Raw genomic sequence first — 22,692 nt, forward strand, 5'->3', positions numbered from 1 at the left:
ACACACAAGCTTTGTGTTTTACAGTTTTTTGTTTGTTTTCATTTTGGTTCCTATATGGGGGGGTGGGGAGTGCACTATAATCTTTTCAGCATTTCAGGGCCTTTAAAGATCTTAAGCTGGGGTGCCTGGGTGGTTCAGCCTGTTAAGCATCCAAATTCGGCTCAGGTCATGATCTCACGGTTCGTGGGCTCGAGCCCCACATCAGGCTCATTGCTGTCAGCATGTTAGCGCAGAGCCTGGAGCCTGCCTCGGATTCTGTGTCTCCCCCTCTCTCTGCCCCTTCCCTGCTCTCACTCTCTCTGTGTCTCTCAAAAATAAATAAACGTTAAAAAAATTTTTTTTTAAAAGATCTTAAGTTGTCCCTGGAAATGGGGATAGAGAACAGGAAAGTGAGAAGAGAAGGAGGGAAAGGAGTGAGAGGGAGAACAGGAGAGCAGAGAGAAGGGGAAGACAGCCACTATCTGATCTGGCCAGCACGCCTGGGGGTCTGGCCGGTTAAAGAAGACATCAGAGAAGATGGGCTGGGATGTTCTCTCGCTTCCAGCCAGACATGGCAGGTGGGGAACTCAGCTGCATGAGAAACAGGGCTGGTGAATGAGGAAGTCATTCTGTCAACTGGAGGAAAGAGCCTTTCTCTCTCCCTGGCCATGGGAGGCGGGGAAACTGCCAGTTATGGGGCTTGGGGTTTGTCTGGGAACCTGGGTCTCTGTGCGGAGCCTCACCTCCCCCCACACAACAGCCTGCCTGATGGCTTGTCAAGGGCAAAGCTTATGAGAGTGACACCAGCCGTGGCAGGCAGTGGCCCGAGAAATATACTCGCTGCAGGCGGACAAGTGGGCGAGACCTGTCACAAAACCAGAATGGACAGGGCGGGAAGAGATAAAGACCGTGATTTAGGGATCTTCTGGCCAAGCCTTGGCAGGTGGTGGGTTGTCTCAGTGAAGGCTCTATGGTGGCAGGCAAAGGGGGTGCCAGATGTCTCCCGGGTCACAGAAGCAGAAACCTGGAGCTCTAGGGACATCAGACCTCATGGGGAAAAGGAGAAGCCAGCTCTCTGAGATGCCCTGTGATCCATGCAGGGAACCATTCTTAGAAAAATACAGTGCATGATGGGAGAAACCTTCCCATGGGGCAAGATACAAATTCTTACCTTTTTTCCCCTTTTATCTCCCTATGAAATTTAATAAAATGCCAAACTCTACATTTTATTTATTTTTATTTTTTTATTATTTTACTTTCTTCTTTTTTTTTTTTTTTTTGGTCAGGATAGGAGACAAATTTTTAAATCACACCAGGGAGCAGAGCATGGCTTAGTCAATGAAAACACAGACTACAGAGTTGGACAAGCCTGGGTTCGAATTCTTACTAGTGTGTGTGTAGCCTTGGGCAAGTGTATGTACCACTCTGAGCCTCCATTTGGCGTGCTGCTGTCCCCCTGCCTCAGTTTCCCCAGCTGCTAAGTGGAGATAAGAATAGTACCTACCTGGAAGTACTTTTATCTTTGTTGTTGCTGTTATTAGCCCAGAAACAGCTCTGACAGTTCCTAGATGTGACATTAGACTAGTTATCTCACCCCTTTGAAGCCTCAGTTTCCTCATCTGTAAAATGGGGATAATAATTCTGACTTCACAGGGCTGTTATGAGGATTTTATGATATGGGTGTTAAGACTCGATGCAAGCTGGGCATTTAGTCAATGTTGATGCCTTCCTCTTCCCACGAGGCTTTCCTGCCTGTGGAGTGGAACGCGCGAGGCAGGAAAAGAAAGGCTGGAATCTGACGTGTACACGTGCTGGGCGGCCCATCCAGCAGCAGTGAATGCCATTGGCCCACTTTGGGCCGCCCCCAGGCTCTGCAGCCAATAGCAGCGTGGATCCTCCGCCCGGCCCCTTCCGGTGTCTCCCTGCTTCCCAAAGGCCTGAGACCTGCCCCAGGGGGCTCCGATTCAGCAGGCAGCGGCACGCCTGCGCCCGAAACCCTCCATCGCAGGAGAGCCAGCGTTGGGCACTCACCAGCTCCATGCACCTGCGGCTGGCCTCCGCCTCCCGCCGCACCAGCTCTTCCATGTCCGCCTTCAGCTCCTCCAGGCGCCGCTGGTAATACTGGCTGCTCTCCCGCTGCTGGGACTCGGACTTGGCCGCCTGCGTGAGCTCCTCGCCCATCTTGATCAGGCTGTCCCGAAGCCGGATCACCAGGACCTGGAGGCAGGCGGTGTGGAGAGCACACGTGCACCGTGGAGTTAGAGGCCAGGCGCCCGAGACAGGGGGCTCCGGCAAGAGAAATCCTTTGCTGAGTCTCCCTGACCTTGTATAAGGTAATCAGGACGACAATCCCGAGTTCTGATACCGAAACAAATAATTTATGTTAAAAACCTAGCAAATGAGGGGCGCCTGGGTGGCTCAGCTGGTTGAGTGACGGACTCTTGATTTTCGGCTCGGGTCATGAGATTCTCTTTCTCCCTCTCCTGCTTGTGCTCTCTCTCTCTCAAAATAAATAAATAAACTTAAAAAAAACCTAGCAAATGATAATTGCTATTCAGAGAGGCAGCCTAGCATACAGCTGAGCACCCTGGCTTTGAATATGCCCTAGGTTCAATCCCCCAACTGCCTGTTCCTGGCTGTGTGACCTTAGGCAGGTTATTTAACCTCTCTGAGAGACAGAGATGATGACAGTATTTATGTCCTAGGGATCATGTCAGACTTGAAAACGTTAAGTTCTGCAGAAGGCTTAGTTCAGTGCCTGGCACATAGAACATTCTAGATAAGAGTTGGGGATTATTTAAAATTTTTTTTAATGTTTATTTACTTTTGAGACAGAGACAGAGCATGAATGGGGGAGGGTCAGAGGGAGAGAGAGACACAGAATCTGAAACAGGCTCCAGGCTCGGAGCTGTCAGCACAGAGCCCGACACGGGGCTCGAACTCACGGACCGCGAGATAACAACCTGAGCCGAAGTCGGACGCTCAAATCGACTGAGCCACCCGGGCGCCCCAAAAGTTGGGAATTATTACTATTTACAGCAGCCCCCATCATTTTACGAAGATGTGCAGTGGGGAGAACACTACACTGGGAAATCAAAACCCCTTCCCTAGTATGGATTTTGGTCTCCCAATTTGTAAAGTGAGGAGGTTTTGGTCAAACAAGGTCCCTTGAGCCTCAGCTCTAATGTTTTATGGCTTTTTTCCCTTTCCAGGGGGAAAAGCCAAGAGGACACAATGAAAAAATAGAAGAGAGCTGTGGGCATCACCAGTGCTACAGAAAACAAACCCAAGGGCTGTTCTGCAGAATTCATTAGTTGGCCAACATGCCTGCAGCCAATCGATTCTGATGGGCAAATACTCCAGTGTTGACCTAAAAGGGAGCCCACATGAATATTTCAGGTCCTTGAGCAAGACGCTGAGCCCCTCTCCAGATCTGAGACTGAATCATGGTTTAGAAGAAAAGCGTTACAATTCAATTGCCCTTCGCCTTTCAAATGGAGTTTGGTAACAATTTCAAAGGGTGGCGGGGTGGGGGGGGGTGTTAAAAGGAAGAAGAATAGTTCTCAAAAGGTGTCCCTGAGGCCTGGAATTCTACTAAATTCAAGTCACAACAGCAGAGGGGAAAGGGAATTTGGATATGGAATCTGCCACATAAAGGGTTTTTTAAAATCATAGTTTTATTTTATTTTCTGCTATCGCTTGACTATGCTAGATTCAAGCAAACGGATATAGCCTGACATTATATAAACTTAAAGCGTAGTAGATCAAAGTTCCATGGTGATCTGCAGAGACGATTATGCCTCGAGGGATCCCTTGAGCAGCTCTGAGAAGCTCTGAGGGTCAAGGCAAAGAAGGATCTTTCTCCATTCTTCATACATCGCACACAGCCTTCTTAGAGACAAAGTGCCCAACGGGGGATTGGAAGAATGGCTCAAAGTGAGGAACGCAGCCTCAGCCTCGCATTTCTAGATGGACCATCGTCCGGTGGCTAAGCCAGCTGACTGCGGAGAAATTACAGCCTGGGACCAGGGGAGAGTGATGATCCCCGGTCCATCTACTCCTGTCACTGACACTAAACGGCTTTATCTTGAACAGGTCCCTCGACCTCTCTGCCGACACCTTGTAGTTCATTCGGTGAGGCCTATCCTACCTTCCCTACGGGGCTGTGGCGAACATCCAGGGGAGTGGCTAATGACAAACAACTTTGACAGTGGTGACGTCCATGTCGCTGGCCTGCAGAGCTAAATGTGAATGTTGTCACTGAATCTCACCCCAGCCCATCCACGACTTACCTGCCCTGCTGAAGGTCCAGCATCAACGTCACCTCCTCCTGGAGGCCTCCCTGATTCCTCAGCTTGAAAAGACCTCCTTGCCCCCCAAACCTCACAGCCCTCTGTCCATATTATGGGTATTTATGTACCTTTTTTACTCACATCTCCTACAAAACTCCATGTTTCTGAAAAGCAGAATCTGCTTTGTACATCTGTCTTTCATGTGCCTAAAACAGAGCCTGGTACACGCTAGGTGCAAAATAAATTTCTGCTCAAAGTGAGTGTTGGGTGCATAAGTGCATGAGTGGTCAGATGGGGACAGGCAGAACGGGACTGATGGATAAAAACACGGACAGAGGGGTCAAGGTCTGAAGAAAGGGAAAGAACAGAGGGAGAGAAGAAAGCATGGAGAAAGGAAGGAAGAAAAGACATAAGGAGGATGATGGATGGAATGATGGCATATGGACGTGGATGGAGATACATGAGGTGGGTAGGCTGGATGGATAGTTATCTGTGGGACCGTGTGGTTGAAGGAAGGCAGAAAGGAGGGAATGGGGGAAGCAACACGAATGAGAGATGGGTGAGGAATGTGTATCCAGAGAAAGGCATGAGTGGATGGAGGGACGGTCAGAGGACGGACGGAGCTTACACGAAAGCCCCACGGCTCTAGGCACGAGCAATATTTACATGTCCGCGCATACCTCAAATCTCTTAATCTGCACTTTCTGGAACTCCGTCTTGTTCTCCAGGTCGCAGATGACTGCCTCCTGCCTGCTGACAATGGCTCGATCCACGGTGGACTGTTCCAGGTACTCGATGCGCATCTGGGCCACCTGCAGCTGGGAACGAGCCCAAAAGATCCATTGGCCACCTGCTGGCCCTGAGTCCCAGAATGGAGACATATGCCGGACTCAGCCCCAGGCCCATTGCCACGGCCTCCTTCTTGGCTCTGGTGATACATGTTAAAGACACAAGTGCCAAGTGCCGATCCCCTCATGCCAGACCCTGCCCCTGCGTCTCAGATGCTGGAGGTGATGTTTCCTGTGTCTTCTGCGTCCAACACAAGACTCAGTCAGTGCTTTGCTTACCTCCTTTCCCTGCTCTGCTAAGGGGGCAAAGCCAGCGTGTGAGCCGCGAGCTTCAGCACCCAAGGACGCAACCAAAAGTGGGCTTGGGAGCCAAGCATATATACCAGACTTCAAAGCCAGGCTCTGCCACTCTCCAGCCGGATGCACCTGGGCAGGCCGGGTCCCTTCCATGAGCTCATTCTTTCTTTCTTTTTCTTTTTCTTTCTTTCTTTCTTTCTTTCTTTCTTTCTTTCTTTCTTTCTGTCTGAGGATTGAAGGCGATTAGTGCCTGGTATATAATAAATACCCAACAGATGCCTACTGCTGCTATTATTTTTCTGGTATTTGGTATTACTCATCCCCATGGACATTTGCTTGAGGCTCTGTCATTTCGATAGAAACTCTAAGCAGGCACAGGTGACAGACCTTAGAAGTGCTTTGAGAATCCCATGGATGATAGCAGCCCTAGCTAATGAGTGAAATTCAGGGGTGTTTGGAGGAAATAAGGCTTCAAAGGAAGATTTCACAAAGGACAATGGTCCTGTCTTGCACAGACCGTCCCTTTCCCCTTGGAACCATTTCTTGGAGGGGGAAACTCTTGCACTGAATGGCTGATGAGTTTCACTGCACAGGGCGTCTTTGGATGCCACACTGGCATGAGCAAAAGTCAGCGTGTGTGTGTGTGTGTGTGTGTGTGTGTGTCTGCTGGGATCGTTCTCAACTCCTTTGGTGCACAACCGAAGTTGAGTGAATGGATGAATGAATGAGTGAGTGACAGTTTCCGGGATCCAAACTGGGAGGTCCCAGAGGGAACCCTTCCTTTCGTCTCCGCACTGTGGCGGCTCTGAGCACATACTTGTTCTTGAAGTTTCTGTTTCTCCTTCTTGGCTTCCTCCAGCTGCAGCTGTAGTTCTTGGATCTGCCCAATGTCAGTAGCAGACTGGTGAGACAAAAAAAAAAAAAAAAATGTCACCTTGAGGCTTTGCGGGGAAACTACTGCTGGAAATCCCTTCTCCCCACCCCCAGATGTCTAAGACTCTCAGAACCTGTGACACAATGGCTCGTTCCAGAAAGTTACTGCTCACATCCTTCCGACATTGTTCGTCTCAATGTCCGCTGAGTCACTCCCGTTATATAAGCCGATGGCTTTGGTCAACTGCCGGCATGCTGTTCTATACCCTTGAGAGCCCAGACAGAAATGGGCTGGCCACAGCGGTAGGGCCAGATACTGAGGGAAGAGAACTCTTGCGTGTCAAGTGACTGGGATTCTAGACTTGGCCTTGCCCGCTCTGCACCTCAGTATCCCCATCTATAAAATGGGCTGATAGTCTCTGCTTAGCTCCTCCACGTAGGGTTTGTTCAGAGATTAAATACGGTGGAGACTATAAAGATCCTTTAAAAAAAAAAAAAAGTAGAACCAAACTGTTAAGCATGATTATCTCCGAAGAGAGGGATTCCAGGGGGAAGGCAGACCCCTCACTTTCTATTTCCTGCATGTTATGTATTATGTAAATTATTTATAATGCGCATAGGAGTACACTGCTTTTATAACTGATCAAATGAAGAAATTTCCCTTCTGACCCCAAATAGGTGTGATTCACAAAGGTAGAAGATGGCATAGGCTATTTTGGTGATGGCTGTTTTAATGTTGATGAAATATATCAGTGGTTATTTTTGTTACCGTTATTCCTTGTTTAGCAGAAATTCCCACGGATCCCATCTTGGGAGGATGCACCTGAAGCCTGGTAGGCACTGTACCCCGGGTCCCCTCTGGGGTACAATGTGGGGATGATGCTCATTACTCCTGGAGGGGCTATCTTCCCCGTGATGCAGATCAGAAATCTGCCAGGGATGCCCTCACTCATCTGTCAGCTCCACCCCCAAGCCTCTGCCGTGCCCCAGCCTGCCACTATGCCTCCTGATTGCCTCCTGGGTCCATCCCTCGCCCATGTCCACTCTGCCTCCCCAGTACAAGCCAGCCACAGTCTTCATTCATTCACCAGCTGTTTACTGGGTGCCCTATTCCACACCAGGCACTCTTTCTAGACTCTGGGATCCAGCGTAGGACAAGACAAGTGCATCCAGGGGTGGCAACCTGGCTGATCCTCTCTCTCCTGCTCGTGCCCCTGAGAAAACTTGCCAATGATTCCCATCACACAGTAAAATCCAAACTCATCTCGGCCCACAAGCCCCTGCTCTGCTGGCCTTGCCAAACTCATCTTGCACCACACTCCCCTCGCTGGCCTCCTGACAGGCTCTCAAATGCACCATCCCAGCCCTTTGCATGTGCTGTTCCTTCTGCCTGGAACATTTCCCACACCACTCACTATCCAATTCAACCTCACTGACTCCTTTTCCTCATTTGGATCTCCATCTGAGGGCCACCTCCTCAGGGAAGACTTCCCTGACCTCTAACCTCAGTCAGGAGTCCCAGAACCATGTTCATTTCCTTTCTGGACTGTCAGCTCAGTTTGCAAACATTCCCTCTGTTCTGGGTGATAATGTGAGAAGGTCTGCCCAGCTCATGAAACTGGGAGCCACGTGCACGCAGGAATGGGATGTGCTTTTGCCCAACATGGCATCCTTGGCATTTGACATGGTACCTAACACATGATGGGGGCACAGTAAATATAGATAAATGAACGGATATCTCAATAGATGTATGGAGTGGTAGATGAATAGATGGAAGGGTGAATGGATAGGTAGATGGGTGATGAATGGGTAAGTGGGTGGAGGGAGGGATGGATGGATGGATGGATAGAGGGACAGGTGAGTGGCTGGGTGGGTGCGTAGACAGATGGGCGGGTAGATGGGTGGATAAAATGAGGATAGGTGGATGGGTGATGAATGGGTAAGTGGGTGGGGAGATGGATGGATGGATGGATGAATGGATGGATGAATGGATAGATGGATGGATGGATGGATGGATGGATGGATGGATGGAGGGATGGATAGGTGAGTGGCTGGATGGATGGGTGGATGGATGCATCAATGAGTGGGTAAATGGGTGGGTGGGTGGGTGGATGGATGGATGGATGGATGGATTTTTAGATGGATGGATGGATGGATTGATGGATGGCTGGCTGGATGGATGGATGCATGGATGGATGAGTGGCTGGATGGATGGGTGGATGATGGATGGATTGATGGATGGATGGGTGGATGGATGGATGGATGGATGGAGGGATGGAGGGATGGATAGGTGAGTAGCTGGATGGATGGGTAAATAGGTGGGTGGATGGTAGATGGGTGGATAAAAATTGGGGATAAGTGGATGAGTGGACCAATGAACAGAAGAATGGTGGATGGATGAATATTTTGATGGATATATAAAAAGGGCATGCAGGTGGGTGAATGTGTAGATAGGTGTATAAATAAGTCAAAACTTTTCTTGGTGGAGATGTCTTCCAATAATGCACGCCCATCTAAGGGTGACATCCTCCTCTATCAGGACCCCACAAAATTTCACAATCCCTATTTATCCTTGTGGCATTTACCCCTCCAAGGTCCTCAGACCAGAGAGGAGGGGCCCAACCACATCCCCCTGGCAATATCTCCCGCCTCCCCGGCCCAAGGCCACCAAGCCTCCTTCTACTTTCCGGTCGCTACCTGAGCAATGAGGTCCTTGTGCTTCTGCATGAGGTCGTTCAGGTCGTCCTGGTCCTCATCGAGGCGCTTCAGCAGGTCAGCCCTCTCAAACTGCAGCCGGGATAGCTGCTCATCCACCTGGCGGGAGGCAGGACAGTGGTGGGGTGGAGGTAGAAGGGTGGGTGGGAGCACGACAGCAGGGGCCCGATGAGGAGCAAAGTGCGGGGGCTCGCCTGTGCGTGCATCAGAGGAGTGACCGTCTACCTGAGAGGCTGGCCGTGGGGGTGTCAGTGACAGCTCTGGGTGTGTGTGCGTGCATGTGCATGTGTAACAGGGCAGCCTGTGTCTATGTGGACGGACGTGTGTCCATGTAAGCCCACACGGGATTACATGTTATGTCCATTTTAAATGTGCCTGGGACACACGTGTGAGTGCAAATCCCTGTAATCTCCGCGAGAACCAGGACTTTGTTCTGTTCACAGAGACATCCCCAGCACTCGGCCTGCATACAGCAGGTGCTCTATAAATAGATAATTGGGCAGATGGATAAAATTAGATGCATATTTTACCTATGAGGGCATTTATTTTGTGTGTGTGTCTGGCAATTTTGTAGGTGAGTGTGTACATTCGTGTGTGTGTGTGTGTGTGCATGTGAATGTTTGTGGTAAGTTCCCCTTAAAGGGTCCAACAGGGATCTGGAGACAAGCTTTTGCCTATAAATCTGTGGCTATACCTAAACTTCGGGATTTTAGATGCGGAGTAAAAACTTAAGTCAACCTTGTACACCCAGACAGGGATTTAGAAATGCGCACCCCAATTTCCACCCATATATTAGATTCATAATATATGTTCATTTCCCCCATTCAGTGGTGAGCACATAGTAGGCTCCTAATAGATGGCTGGGAACCTTAGAGGAGTGAGCCTAAGAGGGCCCATGAAGGATGCCCTTGTCTCCATGTGTAAGAATGAATATGCAGTAACCCAACCGTAATGCCCAAGTCCCCTGTTATGGTGGTGAGCACACAGTAGGGCTACAACAGGTGCCTGGGACCACTCACGTGGCGAGCACACTATGGGCACACCACAGACAGTTTTGTTCCCAGTCAGGGTACTGAGCAAAGAGTAGGCTCACAATGAATGCATCCCCACAGTGCCGAGCACACAGTAGGTCTACAACAAGTTTCCTTGACTACCTTCGGGGAGATGAACACATAGCTGATCCTCACATATGCCCTTATAGCTTTCTAGTGCTCAGCTCATAATAGGCTGCCTGCACTCTCAGCGTGTTGACCCAGCAAGTGTGCAATCAGTGCCCTCGGCCCCTCTTGTGGTGCTGAGTACACAGGGGTCCCATGCTGGTTCCCAGAGCCCTATGCTGGCCCCAGGTCCCCGCAACTCTAGGAAGGGGCAGGTACCAGGCTCTTATTCCGGGTCATGTTCTCCAGCTCGCTGTGCATACTCTCCAGGTCCGCTGTCAGCGCCTTCTGGGTCTTCAAAGCGTCCTCACACTTGGCTTCACTCTGCTCCAGCTGCACCAGGCAGGGGAATGAGAAGGGAAGGGGAGGGGAGGGGAAGGGAAGGGAACAGAGGGGAGGGGAGGGGAGGGGAGGGGAGGGGAGGGGAGGGGAGGGCAGGGAAGGGAAGTGAAGGGAAGGGAAGAGAATGGGAGGGAAGGGAAGGGAACAGAGGAGAGGGGAGGGGAGGGGAGGGCAGGGCAGGGCAGGGCAGGGCAGGGAAGGGAAGGGAAGAGAATGGGAGGGAAGGGAAGGGAACAGAGGAGAGGGGAGGGGAGGGGAGGGCAGGGCAGGGCAGGGCAGGGAAGGGAAGGGAAGAGAATGGGAGGGAAGGGAAGGGAAGAGCCTCATGATGCCGCCTCCTTGAATGTCCTTCCCCTCCAGCCCAGCCCAGCCCCTCCCAAGTGGCGGAATAATTTACAGACGATCCTCTCCTCCCGTCTGTCTTCACAGCTATTCATCAACCCACAATGAGGGGAGGAGAACGTGTTTGCATCTGAGATGGCCAGGCTCTGAGATACTCAAAATTGAACGGGCACTGTCCCATGAAATCAGGCTAGCCCGCTTCAGTGCCAGTAGCTGGTCCCCAGCTCTGCTCAACAAATATTTGCCGACACCCACTTAGTGCAGGCAGAGAGCAGTCAGCCTGGGGCCTTCCCACCTGCTGTGGGGAAGACAGGCAGGGACAGCCTTCCTGAGGAGCACAGGAAGAAAGCCATGGAGACACTGGGAACACAGGATGAAACCAGGGAAGGCCTTCTGGAGGAGGTGCTCAAAAGTCAGTGGGAACTTGCCAAAGAGATGTTTCTTAACCAGGTTTCAGAATTGTAAAGCCCCTCTAAATGGTATGCAACATATTTGCCATGTAAGCATTTTTCCTGGGTTCTTGAAGGTTAAGAGCCACTGACCTAAACAAAGTTTCTCTTTCTCACCCTTTTCTGTCTCATCTGATGTTCACCCACCGGCACACAGTAGGCCTCTTATCTTAGCAAAGTGGGGCCATCAAAATAGGTACAACTATCTTCCATGGCCCCAGAAGACAGACTTTCCCTGTTGGAGAAAACCACATCCGGGCACAAACCCTAAGTCCATTCTGCACCTGTCAGTTTCCCCTTGATTTCCGAACCCTAGAATCTCTGAGCAGAAAACACCCTTAGAGATCGCCCGAGGAAAACACTCAAGGCTCAGAGAGGGACAGTGCCTTGCCTGAGGTCACACAGCTGCAAGGAGTAAAGACGCCACTCGTTATTGCCCAGACTCGCAGATTTTCTCACTGCCAAGCCACGGTCCCTCCAAAACAGTTAATAATATTAAGGTGCGTGCTCACAAGACAGAACAGAAAAGCAAGCTGGAGTCCTCGTGAAATGACATGCACACGATCTCTGATCCCCAAGGCCACCGAGTAAGTGAAGGCGCCCCATTGATCTGTAAAAGGAAAACAGCTGAGCCAAGGTGGAGGCCACCCCAGGACAACTGGCCAAGAGCCCGCCCGGGATCATTTTTATCTCCTTCCCAACTGGGCAGAGAATATCTTCCTCAGGATATCCGGAGCTCAGCCCAGATGTTAGAATGATGCTAATGGCAATGGAAGGCGGGGACAGTGGAGGTCACCAGTGATGCGCACATCTCCGGTCAAGTGCTCCGGGAAAGGTGCTACTCTCATTTTTGCTTGTAATCCTCATCTGTGAGGTGTGCACGGCTGTTAACCCATTATACACGTGGGGAAATCGAGGCCCTGAGCTTTCTCACACTGGCACCTCTAGTTCTAGCCCCACCCCACTGCCGGCAGCCACCATCCACAGAACTCCCATTTTCCAAGACCCCAAGAACAATGTATTCCTGCAGTGGGCTCGGTGGGGGACAGCCCGTTTCCCTGGGTGGGACAGCTGAGGCGCATGGAGTGTGATGTGGAGGCATTGTTAGAGCATCATCGACAGAGGAGGTGACACGTCAGGCACCGTCTTATCTTCCCGCAGGAGGCTCCAGGGGCCTCTGGGCAAGGCACGGAGGTGGCAGGGCAAGGCCAGGCCCTGGTTCTCGCAGAAGTCAGAGGCCTCACTAAGGAGAAGCATTTAAGCTAAGACCTGAAAGATGCAGCCATGTACATATCTAAGAAGAAGAGTGCCCTGAGTGGAGGAAGTAGCTGGTGCAAAGGTCCTGAGGCAGGAACAAGAACAAAAGCGGAAGCGGTGCTGAGGGACAGAAAGGGAGCCAGTGTGGCTGGACAGCTGTACGGGGAGGAGGGGGATATGGTGCTGAAGTGGCAGATGCGGGGGGGAGAGGCACATTGGTGAAGCTAGTGAGCCGACCTCAGTCAGTAGGGAAACCGCTGGTGGAGCAGGAGGAGGAGGGTGGCATGATCTACCCCTGGCTGCTGTGGGCAGGATGGGCTTTAGTGGACACGACTGGAAGGAGGGCAGCCGATGAGGACACACCGTGGTATGTGCAAAGAAGAAAAGGTCTGGGCGGGCAGGAGCTGGTAGGCCGTCCTGGGAGATGACGTCAGATAACTAACAGTGGAAGGGAGGGAGGAATCACACAGGGCCTTGTCGCCAGGCCAAGTTGCGTGGCCCGGGGCCAAGAGGCGAGCGACAGCCACTGTCAGGAACGGAACAGTGTAGTTCCAAAGACAAGGACAGCAGTTCCCGACCTGGGCTGAGGGTTTTGGCAGCACGGTGCCCTGGCCCTCAGAGCCTCCCCGGACAGAGACGGGCATGGCTATTGGGGTTATTCTTAGCTCCTGCTGGGTTTGGGATAGGATCATCTTGGCCCTGATGGGTTTTGGCATGAACAGCTGCACCTGCCACCGTTGTCTGGGGAGCACTTCCAGGGCGCTGTGCTTTCTCCGTCTTGCTTCAGAAAAGCCCCGTAAGAGCTCTTGGGAGCAGGGTAGCTCCATTAGGACTGGCTGATATATGAGGACACCGACGCTCACAGAGCGGAGAGGCCTTGCCCAGCGGTCACGCAGCCGGTCAGCGGAGAAGCCTGGTGCGTCCGACTCCAGAGTCCAAGCTCTTCATTGCTGGGCTCCACCGCCCCTCATGAAAAGACACTCTCTGGAAAGTCTGGACCGCGCGGGGAGGGTGGATTAAGAGAAAGAGAAAGCTCGGTTGCAGAGTGAATGGCTGACCCAGTGGCTTGGTGTTCCAATGGGAGCCCCCCGGGCAGTGTCACGACGGCCTGGACCAGGCCGGGGGCTGGATCAGTCAGAGACAGTGGAACAGAACTCGGGGGTTGAATCCCTGCGGTCGGTGGGACCGAGGAAACACGCATCATCCCCAGAGCCTCCTGGAGATAAACACGTTCATCCCCGAGGGACGAGGAATGAAACCAACACTTACGGGTGCTTGCGAAGTGCCAGCTCCCACCACGTGTGGGGGTCAGAGCTTGGGCATAGAGCCAGGTCTGGAGGATCGGCCTCTCTCACTTGGTCACGTGACCTCGTGCCTCAGTTTCCTCACCTGTAAACTGGGCAGAGCCGTATCACTACGGAGTCCTGCGTAGTGAGTGAGTGAGACCCTGGGAGTGCTTAGCACCGTGTCTGGCAGCGAGAAAACCCTAAAATAGTAATGGCAGTTGTCACTCCTGTTTGCCCCTTTCATTCCCTTTAACGGCCTAAGAAAGGTTGTTGGTTTTTTTTTAAATTTGTTTATTTTGAGAGAGAGTGCGTGCGCGCACAAGCAGGGGAGGGGCAGAGAAAGAGAGAGGGAGAGAGAGAACCCCAAGCAGGCTCCGCACTGTCAGCGCAGAGCCTGAAATGGGGCTCGATCCCACAAACCGTGAGATCATGACCTGAGCCGAAATCAAGGGTTGGACGCGTAACTGACTGAGCCAGCCGGGTGCCCCGAAATGGGTGTTTTTAACCCCATTTTGGAGGCAAGGAGAATGACAGAAAGAATGTCAGGTTCCTGCCACCAGGGTGAGGCAGGGCCTCGGCTCCCACCATCGCAGGGAGGAACTTCAGGCTTCCTGGCAGACCAGGGAGGGAGGAGGGAGGGGGCCCACCCGAGGCACACAAGCCAGTAGGATCTGGAGGGGCAAAACCAGAAGCCGCCCGCCAGCCCGAGGCCCCCACTGGGCAGGCTCCGGGCTGCCGCTGACAAGCCATCTAAATGCCGAGCTTTAAAAATGTCAATTTATTACACTTTAGGGAGCGGGAAGAAATACAGGGCCATCTCGGGCTGATTTTCCATTATGGATGACCCGGCGTAAGAATAACTCACCGCACGTTATTTCCATATGGGGGCTGTTTGAGTGACGTTTTTATGAAGTCGGGTGGCAAGTCATGCTGGGGCTGAGATCAGACCTTCCGGGGAGTGACACAGCCCAACGCTGCTTGGAAAACGCCCTCCCTTCCCGGGAGGCACTCCGGGAGGAGCAGTCAGAGAGCAGAAGGGAGTTGGGCAGCCAGGACTCCCCTCAGGAAGGGTTATGGGGGTCCACTCTCCTGTCCTCGTAGCCAGTGTAAGCACTGAGGATCCCAGGGGGCAGGGGACACCTCACACCTTTCGGCTCTGCGTCACCATCCTTCTGCATGGACGAGCCCTCTGGGGCGGTTCCCTGCCAGACCTCCAAGATGCAGGGCGGAGAGGGTTCGGGGGACAATCCTCTCTCTCCAGACCTGTCTTGGGGCTGGGCCCCCAACACGCTCCCAGCGAGACAACTGACTTGATTTTCGTACACGTTCATGTTTTCTTTTCTCCTCCAAATCTAGTTTTTCGTAAAACCCACACGACAGTACTGAAGATATGTATATGGAACAAAGCACCCAACGCCTTCCATGACTGGAAGCTTCTCTTCCTCCTGCACACGGTGTCATTCAATCGGGCACCCTTCCCTGGAATCTGCTCGAATTCAGAAAGGCGGGCGTCCAGGCGGGTGTCATTTCCGCCCCGGCCCCTTGACCTAGGAGTCTTCTCTATGCTATAGCTACAGGTGGGAACGTGCTTCCTGACCTTGTGCATGAACTAAGGGCTTCCTAGCTTTGTTCTGGTGAGGTCCTGACTCTCCAGGGATTGTGGGAGAGCCCTGAAGGTCCTTGAAGCCTGGTGCTCTCCTGGGCAAGAGGAAATGACAGATCAAAGCACTGCATGAATCTGGACAAGGGATGTCATGGACGTTGGTTATGACCAACTCTTACTCTGTGCCAGGCACTGCTCTGAGCACTTTTCACCAAAAGACGGGGCTGGCAGTGCGTTCTCCCAATATGGCTTCTCACCCACCACGAGGTGGGATGTTCATCGTTACCACAGCATTGCCTGGTGGTTAAGAGCACACCCAATGGTCAGGCAGAACCGGGGTCCAATCCCAAATTTCTATCTATGAGCCTACGACCTTCAGCAAGTGACTTAGCCCCTCTGAGCTTTCATTTTCCCATTCACAAAATGGGGGAAATAATGGTCCGTATTTTCATTGAGCAGGACTGCTGAGTACAGTTGTATTCGTTGTGCACTGCACAAGCCTAGGGGCTGCCATGCACATGGATTATGAAGATGAGCTCTTACCCTGTGCTCAGGGCACTGCTCTGAGCACTTTTACTGTATGAACTCATTTATCCTTCACAATGACACTCTGAAGTAGGGTCAATAACCATTCTTGTTGTTACAGTCGAGGAAACTTAGGATAGAGAGGTCAAGGACTTACTGAAGGTCTCACAAGTGCTAAGTGGCAGACCTGGAATATGACACCCACTCTGAGCCATTGCACTGCATTCCTCCAGTAACAGTGGTGCCCATGACGTATGTTTTACAGGGGAAATTCTGTGATACGTCTGCACAGCATTTAATCTACCTTCTTTTTTAAAAAAATTTTTTCTTAATGTTTATTTTTGAGACAGAGACAGAGCATGAGCGGCGGAGGGGCAGAGAGAGAAGAAGACACAGAACTGGAAGCAGGCTCCAGGCTCCGAGCTGTCAGCACAGAGCCCGACGCGGGGCTCAAACTTGCAAACTGAGAGATAGTGACCTGAGCCGAAATCGGACGCTTAACCGACCGAGCCACCCAGGTGCCCCAATCTCCCTTCTTTTGATAGCGGCACCCCATCTCCCCTGCAAAAAAAAAAAAAAAAAAAAAAAAAAAAAATACCCATCCCCCAAATGTCCAAGTGTATCTGATAGAGCTGATCCTCCCCTAGCAAGCTCTGAGAAGGGCATGTGACTCCGCCCAGCCAATCAGAACACCACTTCTTGTTCACCAGCGTGCTTAGCTGTGGGGTAAGAGCCTAGAAGACGCCGGGATTTTGGGGGGACTATAGGAACGAAGTTGGTTCTTTGTGATGCAGGATGTGAGGTCGGAGTGTCTGGCAGTCCTTCCCAGCAGGAAAGAAGAGACGGCCTGAGAATATAAAGTGACATCAAAGGTACTGAGGCAGGAAACACATTCGCAATGACGTGGTTGGAGAATCTAGGTCCGGCCAAGCCGGAAGGCGCTGTCAGCCGCAGAGTCAACACTCAGAGCCACTGGTGGCAGGGGCGCCTGGGTGACTCCGTCCGTTAAGCGTCCGACTCTTGATTTTGGCTCAGGTCATGATCTCCCGGTTTGCGAGTTCGAGCCCCACATCGGGCTCTGCAGCTGTTAGCTCAGCGCCCGCTTGGGATCCTCTCTCTTCCTCTCTCTCTCTCTCTCTCTCTGCCCCTCCCCTTCTCTTTCTCTCTCTCTCAAAATAAATAAAATAAACATTAAAAATTTAAAAAAAAAAAAACCAAACCTTTGGTGATAGTGTTTGCTGACTGATCTGCTAAAAGTGTTGGACCAAAGTAGCTCGATCCAAACCTTGGGATAGGATAACAATCATTCGTTGTCTGCCTATTCTGTGTACAGATCCCTCCTCACAGGGGGATAAATATCCCCCCTTCCTGATTGTTCAGTGGGAAAAAGACGAGGGAATGAGATTTCTCCAACACCGACTCTACTAGGCACCTTGGGGGCCCTCGCTGCTCATTACCACCACAGCCCACAACTGCCCTGCGAGGCAGGCCTCAGCCCACAAATGGGGAAACGGTAACCCCGGGCAGGGGAAGTGACTCGTCAGGGATCAGATCCGAGCCAATGGGACTCCAAGCCCCTGCTCTTCCTGGGCCACCACACAGCCCACGCTGCAAGGAGCCTTTCCCTGCTGCTGACTTCATCTGCGGAGTGCTGTCTGCAACCTCTCCCTCCTCCCCTCCCTGCACTCCCTGGGAGGGCGATTGAGATTCCCATCACATATACATCAACTACAACCCGATGAATAGCATATTACTTGCCTATGCAAAGCCATCTGCCGGCTTTAAATACCTGGCGAAAATGTTTACTTTGGACTTATTAAGCCACGAGATGAGTGGGCCAGACATATGGAATGAGGCGGGGAGAGGGGAAAATGCTGATGTTTTGGCAGAGCTGTTAGAACTTGGATTTCTGGGTCTGGCTGAGCAACTCGCAGGATTTAAGAATCCTGCGTCGCAAATGCCACGGGCAAGCGTTCTAAGACACGGTGACTCTGGCGGGCTGATCTCGACACATCCCAGGCCTTGACATCCCGTCAGGGCGCTCGGAAGAATTAACCTTCGGTAGGAAGGCTTTCCCCCGAAGGGAATTAGCGGCATCTCAAACTATAGACAGCCCTGATATCGAACAAATTTATTAAATGCAAACATATTAAAAATGTCAGGCCAGGTCCACCAATGGTCTATCCGGCTCAGAAGTCTGATGACTGTGGCCCCAAGGGGAAACTTCCTAAGACCATCTGGTGGTTACTCTCTGTGTCCTTGGTCAAATGACTTGAGCATATATTAAACGTTCCATCATCTTGCTTACCCTGTGCATCATTATTTATTGATGCATCGAAATGCTTTCTGGTTTCCATCCTCCTCAGAGTAAAAATAATCATCGTTAGTAGTGGACTAATCATAACCAGTCTCTGAATACTTACCATGAATATGTTATTTGCAACACGTAACAACTCTTTGAAGTAGGGACTTTCACCACCATTGTATAGATGAAGAAACTGAGGCTCAGAGAGGTTAGTTAACTTGTCAAGATCACACAGCTTGTAAGTGGTGAATGGGGCCAGGACCGGACCTGAATTTTAAACCCACAGCCTTTTCTTGTAAGCCCTGTGGCCTGGGCTTCCCCCCTGCTAAGTAAAACAGACCTCCTTTCACTTGTTTGGAGTCTATTTCTTTGAGGGTTTGAGAGTCCTTCCTCGGTAACAGAAGGTAACAACACTTACGGCAGTGAGCATCTCATAACACATATAATGGTTGGATCACTAGGTTGTACACCTGAAGCTAATATAATATTGTACGCCAACTATCCTTCAGTAAAAATTAAAATGAAAAAAAAGAGTCCTTCCTAATTTTGCATTATAGGATCTAAGGACTGCTCAGGTACTATATGATTAAACAGACTTTACGAATTTCCTTCTTGCCTTCACCTCTGGTTGCAGTGGCTTTCGCGTACCCTGATGTTCTCCAAAAAAAAAGAAAACCTTGGAAAAGCAGGATAAGGTACACATAAAACGCCTCCCCTGCCCCCATCCTATCATGCCCTCATTTTTATTATATTTTCAGCACCCCATTGTCCCAGCACCCCATTGCTCCCCTAAATAGTGTTATTGTCTGAGTACCTCCCCGTGTTCCCACTAGATAATGGGCTCCTGGAGGCCACCTGGGGCTCGCTCCCCTCTGGGTCCCCACACGGTAGGGGCTGCACGCACATGCGCTGAGGGAGCCAAGGAAAGAGGTCAGCTCAGTGCATCACTAACCTGTCCCCATCCGGGGAGGGGCGGGGCCGCCCGCGTCTGCAGCCCACTGGCCCTGCTGCCTGAGCCAGCCCTGAACACCCCCTCGGGAAGCCACCTGCTGCCTGGCCGCTCCCAGCTCCTCCCAAGCACAGGTCTCTGACCCAGACACCGGCCGGAGTCCAGACAGCCAGCTCCACACAAAGGACGAGGGGCAGGCTGTGTGGGCAGGACCCTCCCCTGCAGGAGGAAATGTCCTGCGTAGAGAGTGACCACAGACGTGTCCAGCCAACCTCCAGGGCTGGATCCTGAGTCCAGGCTAGAGACCCGGGTAGAGGGTGGTGGGCTTCCGGCCATCCTGCACCACCGCGCTCACTTAGCCAGAACATTCGGCTAACCAGAACACCCTCTGCTGGACCAAGTCGTTTTAAATTTGGATTCCAAGATACCTAAGATTGACCAGTTGGGTTACCTGGCAATGAAGAGCTTCTGTTCGTAAAATGGCAAAGCTAAGAGAATGCAGCGGTATGCCCCGAGTTTGTCTGCAAAGTGGGAGACACTATTCGCAATATACATTACGAGCGAAGAGTTTTACATCCAGCATATCTCACAAATCACTAAGAAAAAGAGCCAGTAGTTTGAAAGAGGCACGTGCGGCTTGAACAGGGCAGAAGTAGCCATGCAAATGGTCCATCTACTTCGACAAGGTGACCCACCTCGTTACTCGTCGGGGAAATGCAAAACAGACCCACGGAACACCTCCTCCCTCAGAACAGCTAGGATGTGAATAACTCACAAAAGCAGGTGTTGACCACAGGGGACACTGGTGGGACTGTCGTATCCGGCTGGCCGGAGTAAACGTGTCTACGGACACTCGGGAGAACCATTTGGCTACATCGACCGCAGTTAAAGAAACAGGTGTACTGTGACCCAGAGATTCTACACTTTTAGGTCTACACCCTACAGAGATGCACACACACACCCGCCTGCCTCCTGAATAAAATAACATGGGGGAAAAATGCCCACAGAGGCTGTATTCTTAATCATCAAAATCTGGATGCAACCTACATGCCCATCAACAACACAATGGCTAGATTGTGATATAGTCTCAGAAATAGCAAGGAGAATGAACCAACTGCGACATACGATAATACCAGTAAATCTTGCACGCATAAATGGAGCAAAAAAAGCAAGACACCAGCCAACACATGTGGACGGTAGGAATCCATCCAAAGAGCAACAATGAGCAGATAATCGAGAAAAGGCACTCAAGAGGGCATCTGGCTCATCCCCCCCCTCCCCGAAACCCACGGGTACCTTCCTTTATCTTCCTCACAATTCCTCGGTGCTGGAGATGCCGGCCCTAGGATGGGCGACTCCCCCCTGTTTGCTGGGGACGTTTCTGGTTTTAAAATCAGAAGTCCCATGCCCCAGGAACACCCTCAAACCTGCACAAAACCCAAAGGCTCCGACATTACAAAGACAGGGGCTCAAATTCCAGTTCACCCGAATGGAAGGGCAAACATGGCTGGCGTGAACCCTTCCCAAAGTGCCAGCATCAGGAAAGACAGAGACAGAAAGACTGAGGGGCCATAACATCATGAAAACGAAGCACAAACACTTCTGCATCCTGTGTTGGATCCTGAACACGGAGAAAACTTGTTGTGAAGAACATTGACGAGGGCAATGGACAAAATCTGAATCGTATAGATATAGATGATAGATATAGATATAGATATAGATATAGATATAGATATAGATTTAGATATACATATACATATACATATAGATTTAGATAGATATCTGTATGTAGGTACCACACTTATCTAACTGCTTTTCTTTTAAAAATTTTCTTAGGGTTTATTTATTTTTGAGAGACAGACACCAAGCACAAGCCAGAGAGGGGCAGAGAGAGAGGGAGACACAGAATCCGAAGCAGGCTCCAGGCTTTGAGCTGTCAGCACTGAGCCCGATGCGGGGCTTGAACTCACGAGCCGTGAGATCATAACCTGAGCTGGACACTCACTTGACTGAGCCACCCAGGCACCCCACTTATCTAACTACTTTAATGTAGCCATTTAAAAACATGAAAACCAGGGGCACCTGGGTGGCTCAGTCGGTTGAGCACCCAACTTCAGTTCAGGTCATGATCTCACGGTTCGTGACTCTGAGCCCCGCATTGGGCTCTGTGCTGACAGTGCATAGCCTGCTTGGGATTCTCTCTCTCTCCCCCGCTCTCTCTGTCCCTTCTCTACTTGTGCGCTCTCGCTCGCTCTCTCTCTCTCTCTCTCTCCTTCTCAAAACAAATAAATAATTAAAAACACACACACATGAAAACCATTCTCAGCTCTCAGGCTGTGGTAAAAAGAAAAATCAAAAAAACAAACAAATAAACAAACCACACACAACAACAACAACAAGTAGGCAGATTTGAGCTGGATTTGGCCTGTGGGTCATAGTTCGTTGACCCTCTGGATTAGAAGACAGTATTTTATCAATGTGAAATTTTCCCTTTTGAGTGGAACAAAGGGGCATTGTGTTTGTAACTGGTTTTTCGAGGATTCAGAATGAGAAAAAATGAGAAAGCAAACGTAGTACAATGTTACAAACTGATGAATCTTTTTTAAATTTTATTTATTTACTTAGAGACACAGAGAGCAGGGGAGGGTCAGAGAGAGGGTGGGGGAGAGAGAATCCCAAGCAGGCTTTTCCCAGAGCCTGATTCAGGGCTTGGACTCTCGAACCGTGAGATCATGACCTGAGCGGAAACCAAGATTTGGACGCTTAACCAACGGAGCCACCCAGGTGCCCCACAAATTGATGAATCTAAATGAAGGACAAACAGGCATCGTCTTAACTATTCTTGCCACTTTAAGCTTGAAATTCTTTCGAAATACGTTATTTAAAAAAGAAATCCCACTTCCCCCCAAACTCTGTGACTTTGGGCAAGTCTCCTATATGCTGGGCTCCCTCCTACCTGAAATGAGGGAGCTGCTTCCCATGGAGACTCACGGCCCATCCTGGGAGTCCCCACTGATCCACAGAGCACCTGCGGTGTGCGGACTCACTCCTGCACTCTGGTCCCCAACAGAAGAGGTCCTGCTCACATGGCGTTCACTACACTCAAGTGGGTTGGTGGGGGGGGGGGGGGCTGCAAATTAAGTCATGGCATCTAAGCGCTTGGTCCCACGCTTGGTCCCGAACCAGCCGCATGCCTGCCACCAATATCATGACTGTGAAGACGTCTGTGATTACGCTGGGGGATGGCCGGCTGTTCCGGGGGCCTGGCCCTCCACAGCTCTCAACCGTCACGGGTCCTTTTGGGGAGATGCGTAGACAGCACCCCCGGCCTATCATAAAACCAGCCTTTCTCCATTTGTAACAGCATTGGAAGTGTCAATATTTGTGGGGTAAACGGGCTGCGATAACCATGTTTTTACCCAATTACAATTTGGTTTTTATCTCCTCTGACAGGAGGTTATGTTAATATTGAGTCAATTCACTCCAACATCATCTTTAAAAAGGAAAAAAAAATTTTTTTTTTTTGTCTCTTC

The 22,692-nt window shown here is 51.0% G+C and overlaps 1 protein-coding gene across 1 annotated transcript in view; it reads right to left on the reverse strand.

Annotated features, from left to right (window-relative positions):
- Positions 1-22,692, reverse strand: part of MYO18B (myosin XVIIIB) — a 241,854-nt gene that overhangs the window by 70,372 nt on the left and 148,790 nt on the right. The window contains exons 34-38 of the mRNA XM_042909670.1: positions 10,321-10,434; positions 8,927-9,043; positions 6,174-6,257; positions 4,952-5,089; positions 2,011-2,196 (exon numbers count right to left, since the gene is read on the reverse strand). Coding sequence (XP_042765604.1) covers positions 2,011-2,196; positions 4,952-5,089; positions 6,174-6,257; positions 8,927-9,043; positions 10,321-10,434 — 639 coding nt within the window. The remainder of the gene's footprint in view (positions 1-2,010; positions 2,197-4,951; positions 5,090-6,173; positions 6,258-8,926; positions 9,044-10,320; positions 10,435-22,692) is intronic.

Source organism: Panthera leo, chromosome D3 (assembly GCF_018350215.1).
Source record: "Panthera leo isolate Ple1 chromosome D3, P.leo_Ple1_pat1.1, whole genome shotgun sequence".
In the NCBI taxonomy this organism is placed as follows: Eukaryota; Metazoa; Chordata; class Mammalia; order Carnivora; family Felidae; genus Panthera; species Panthera leo.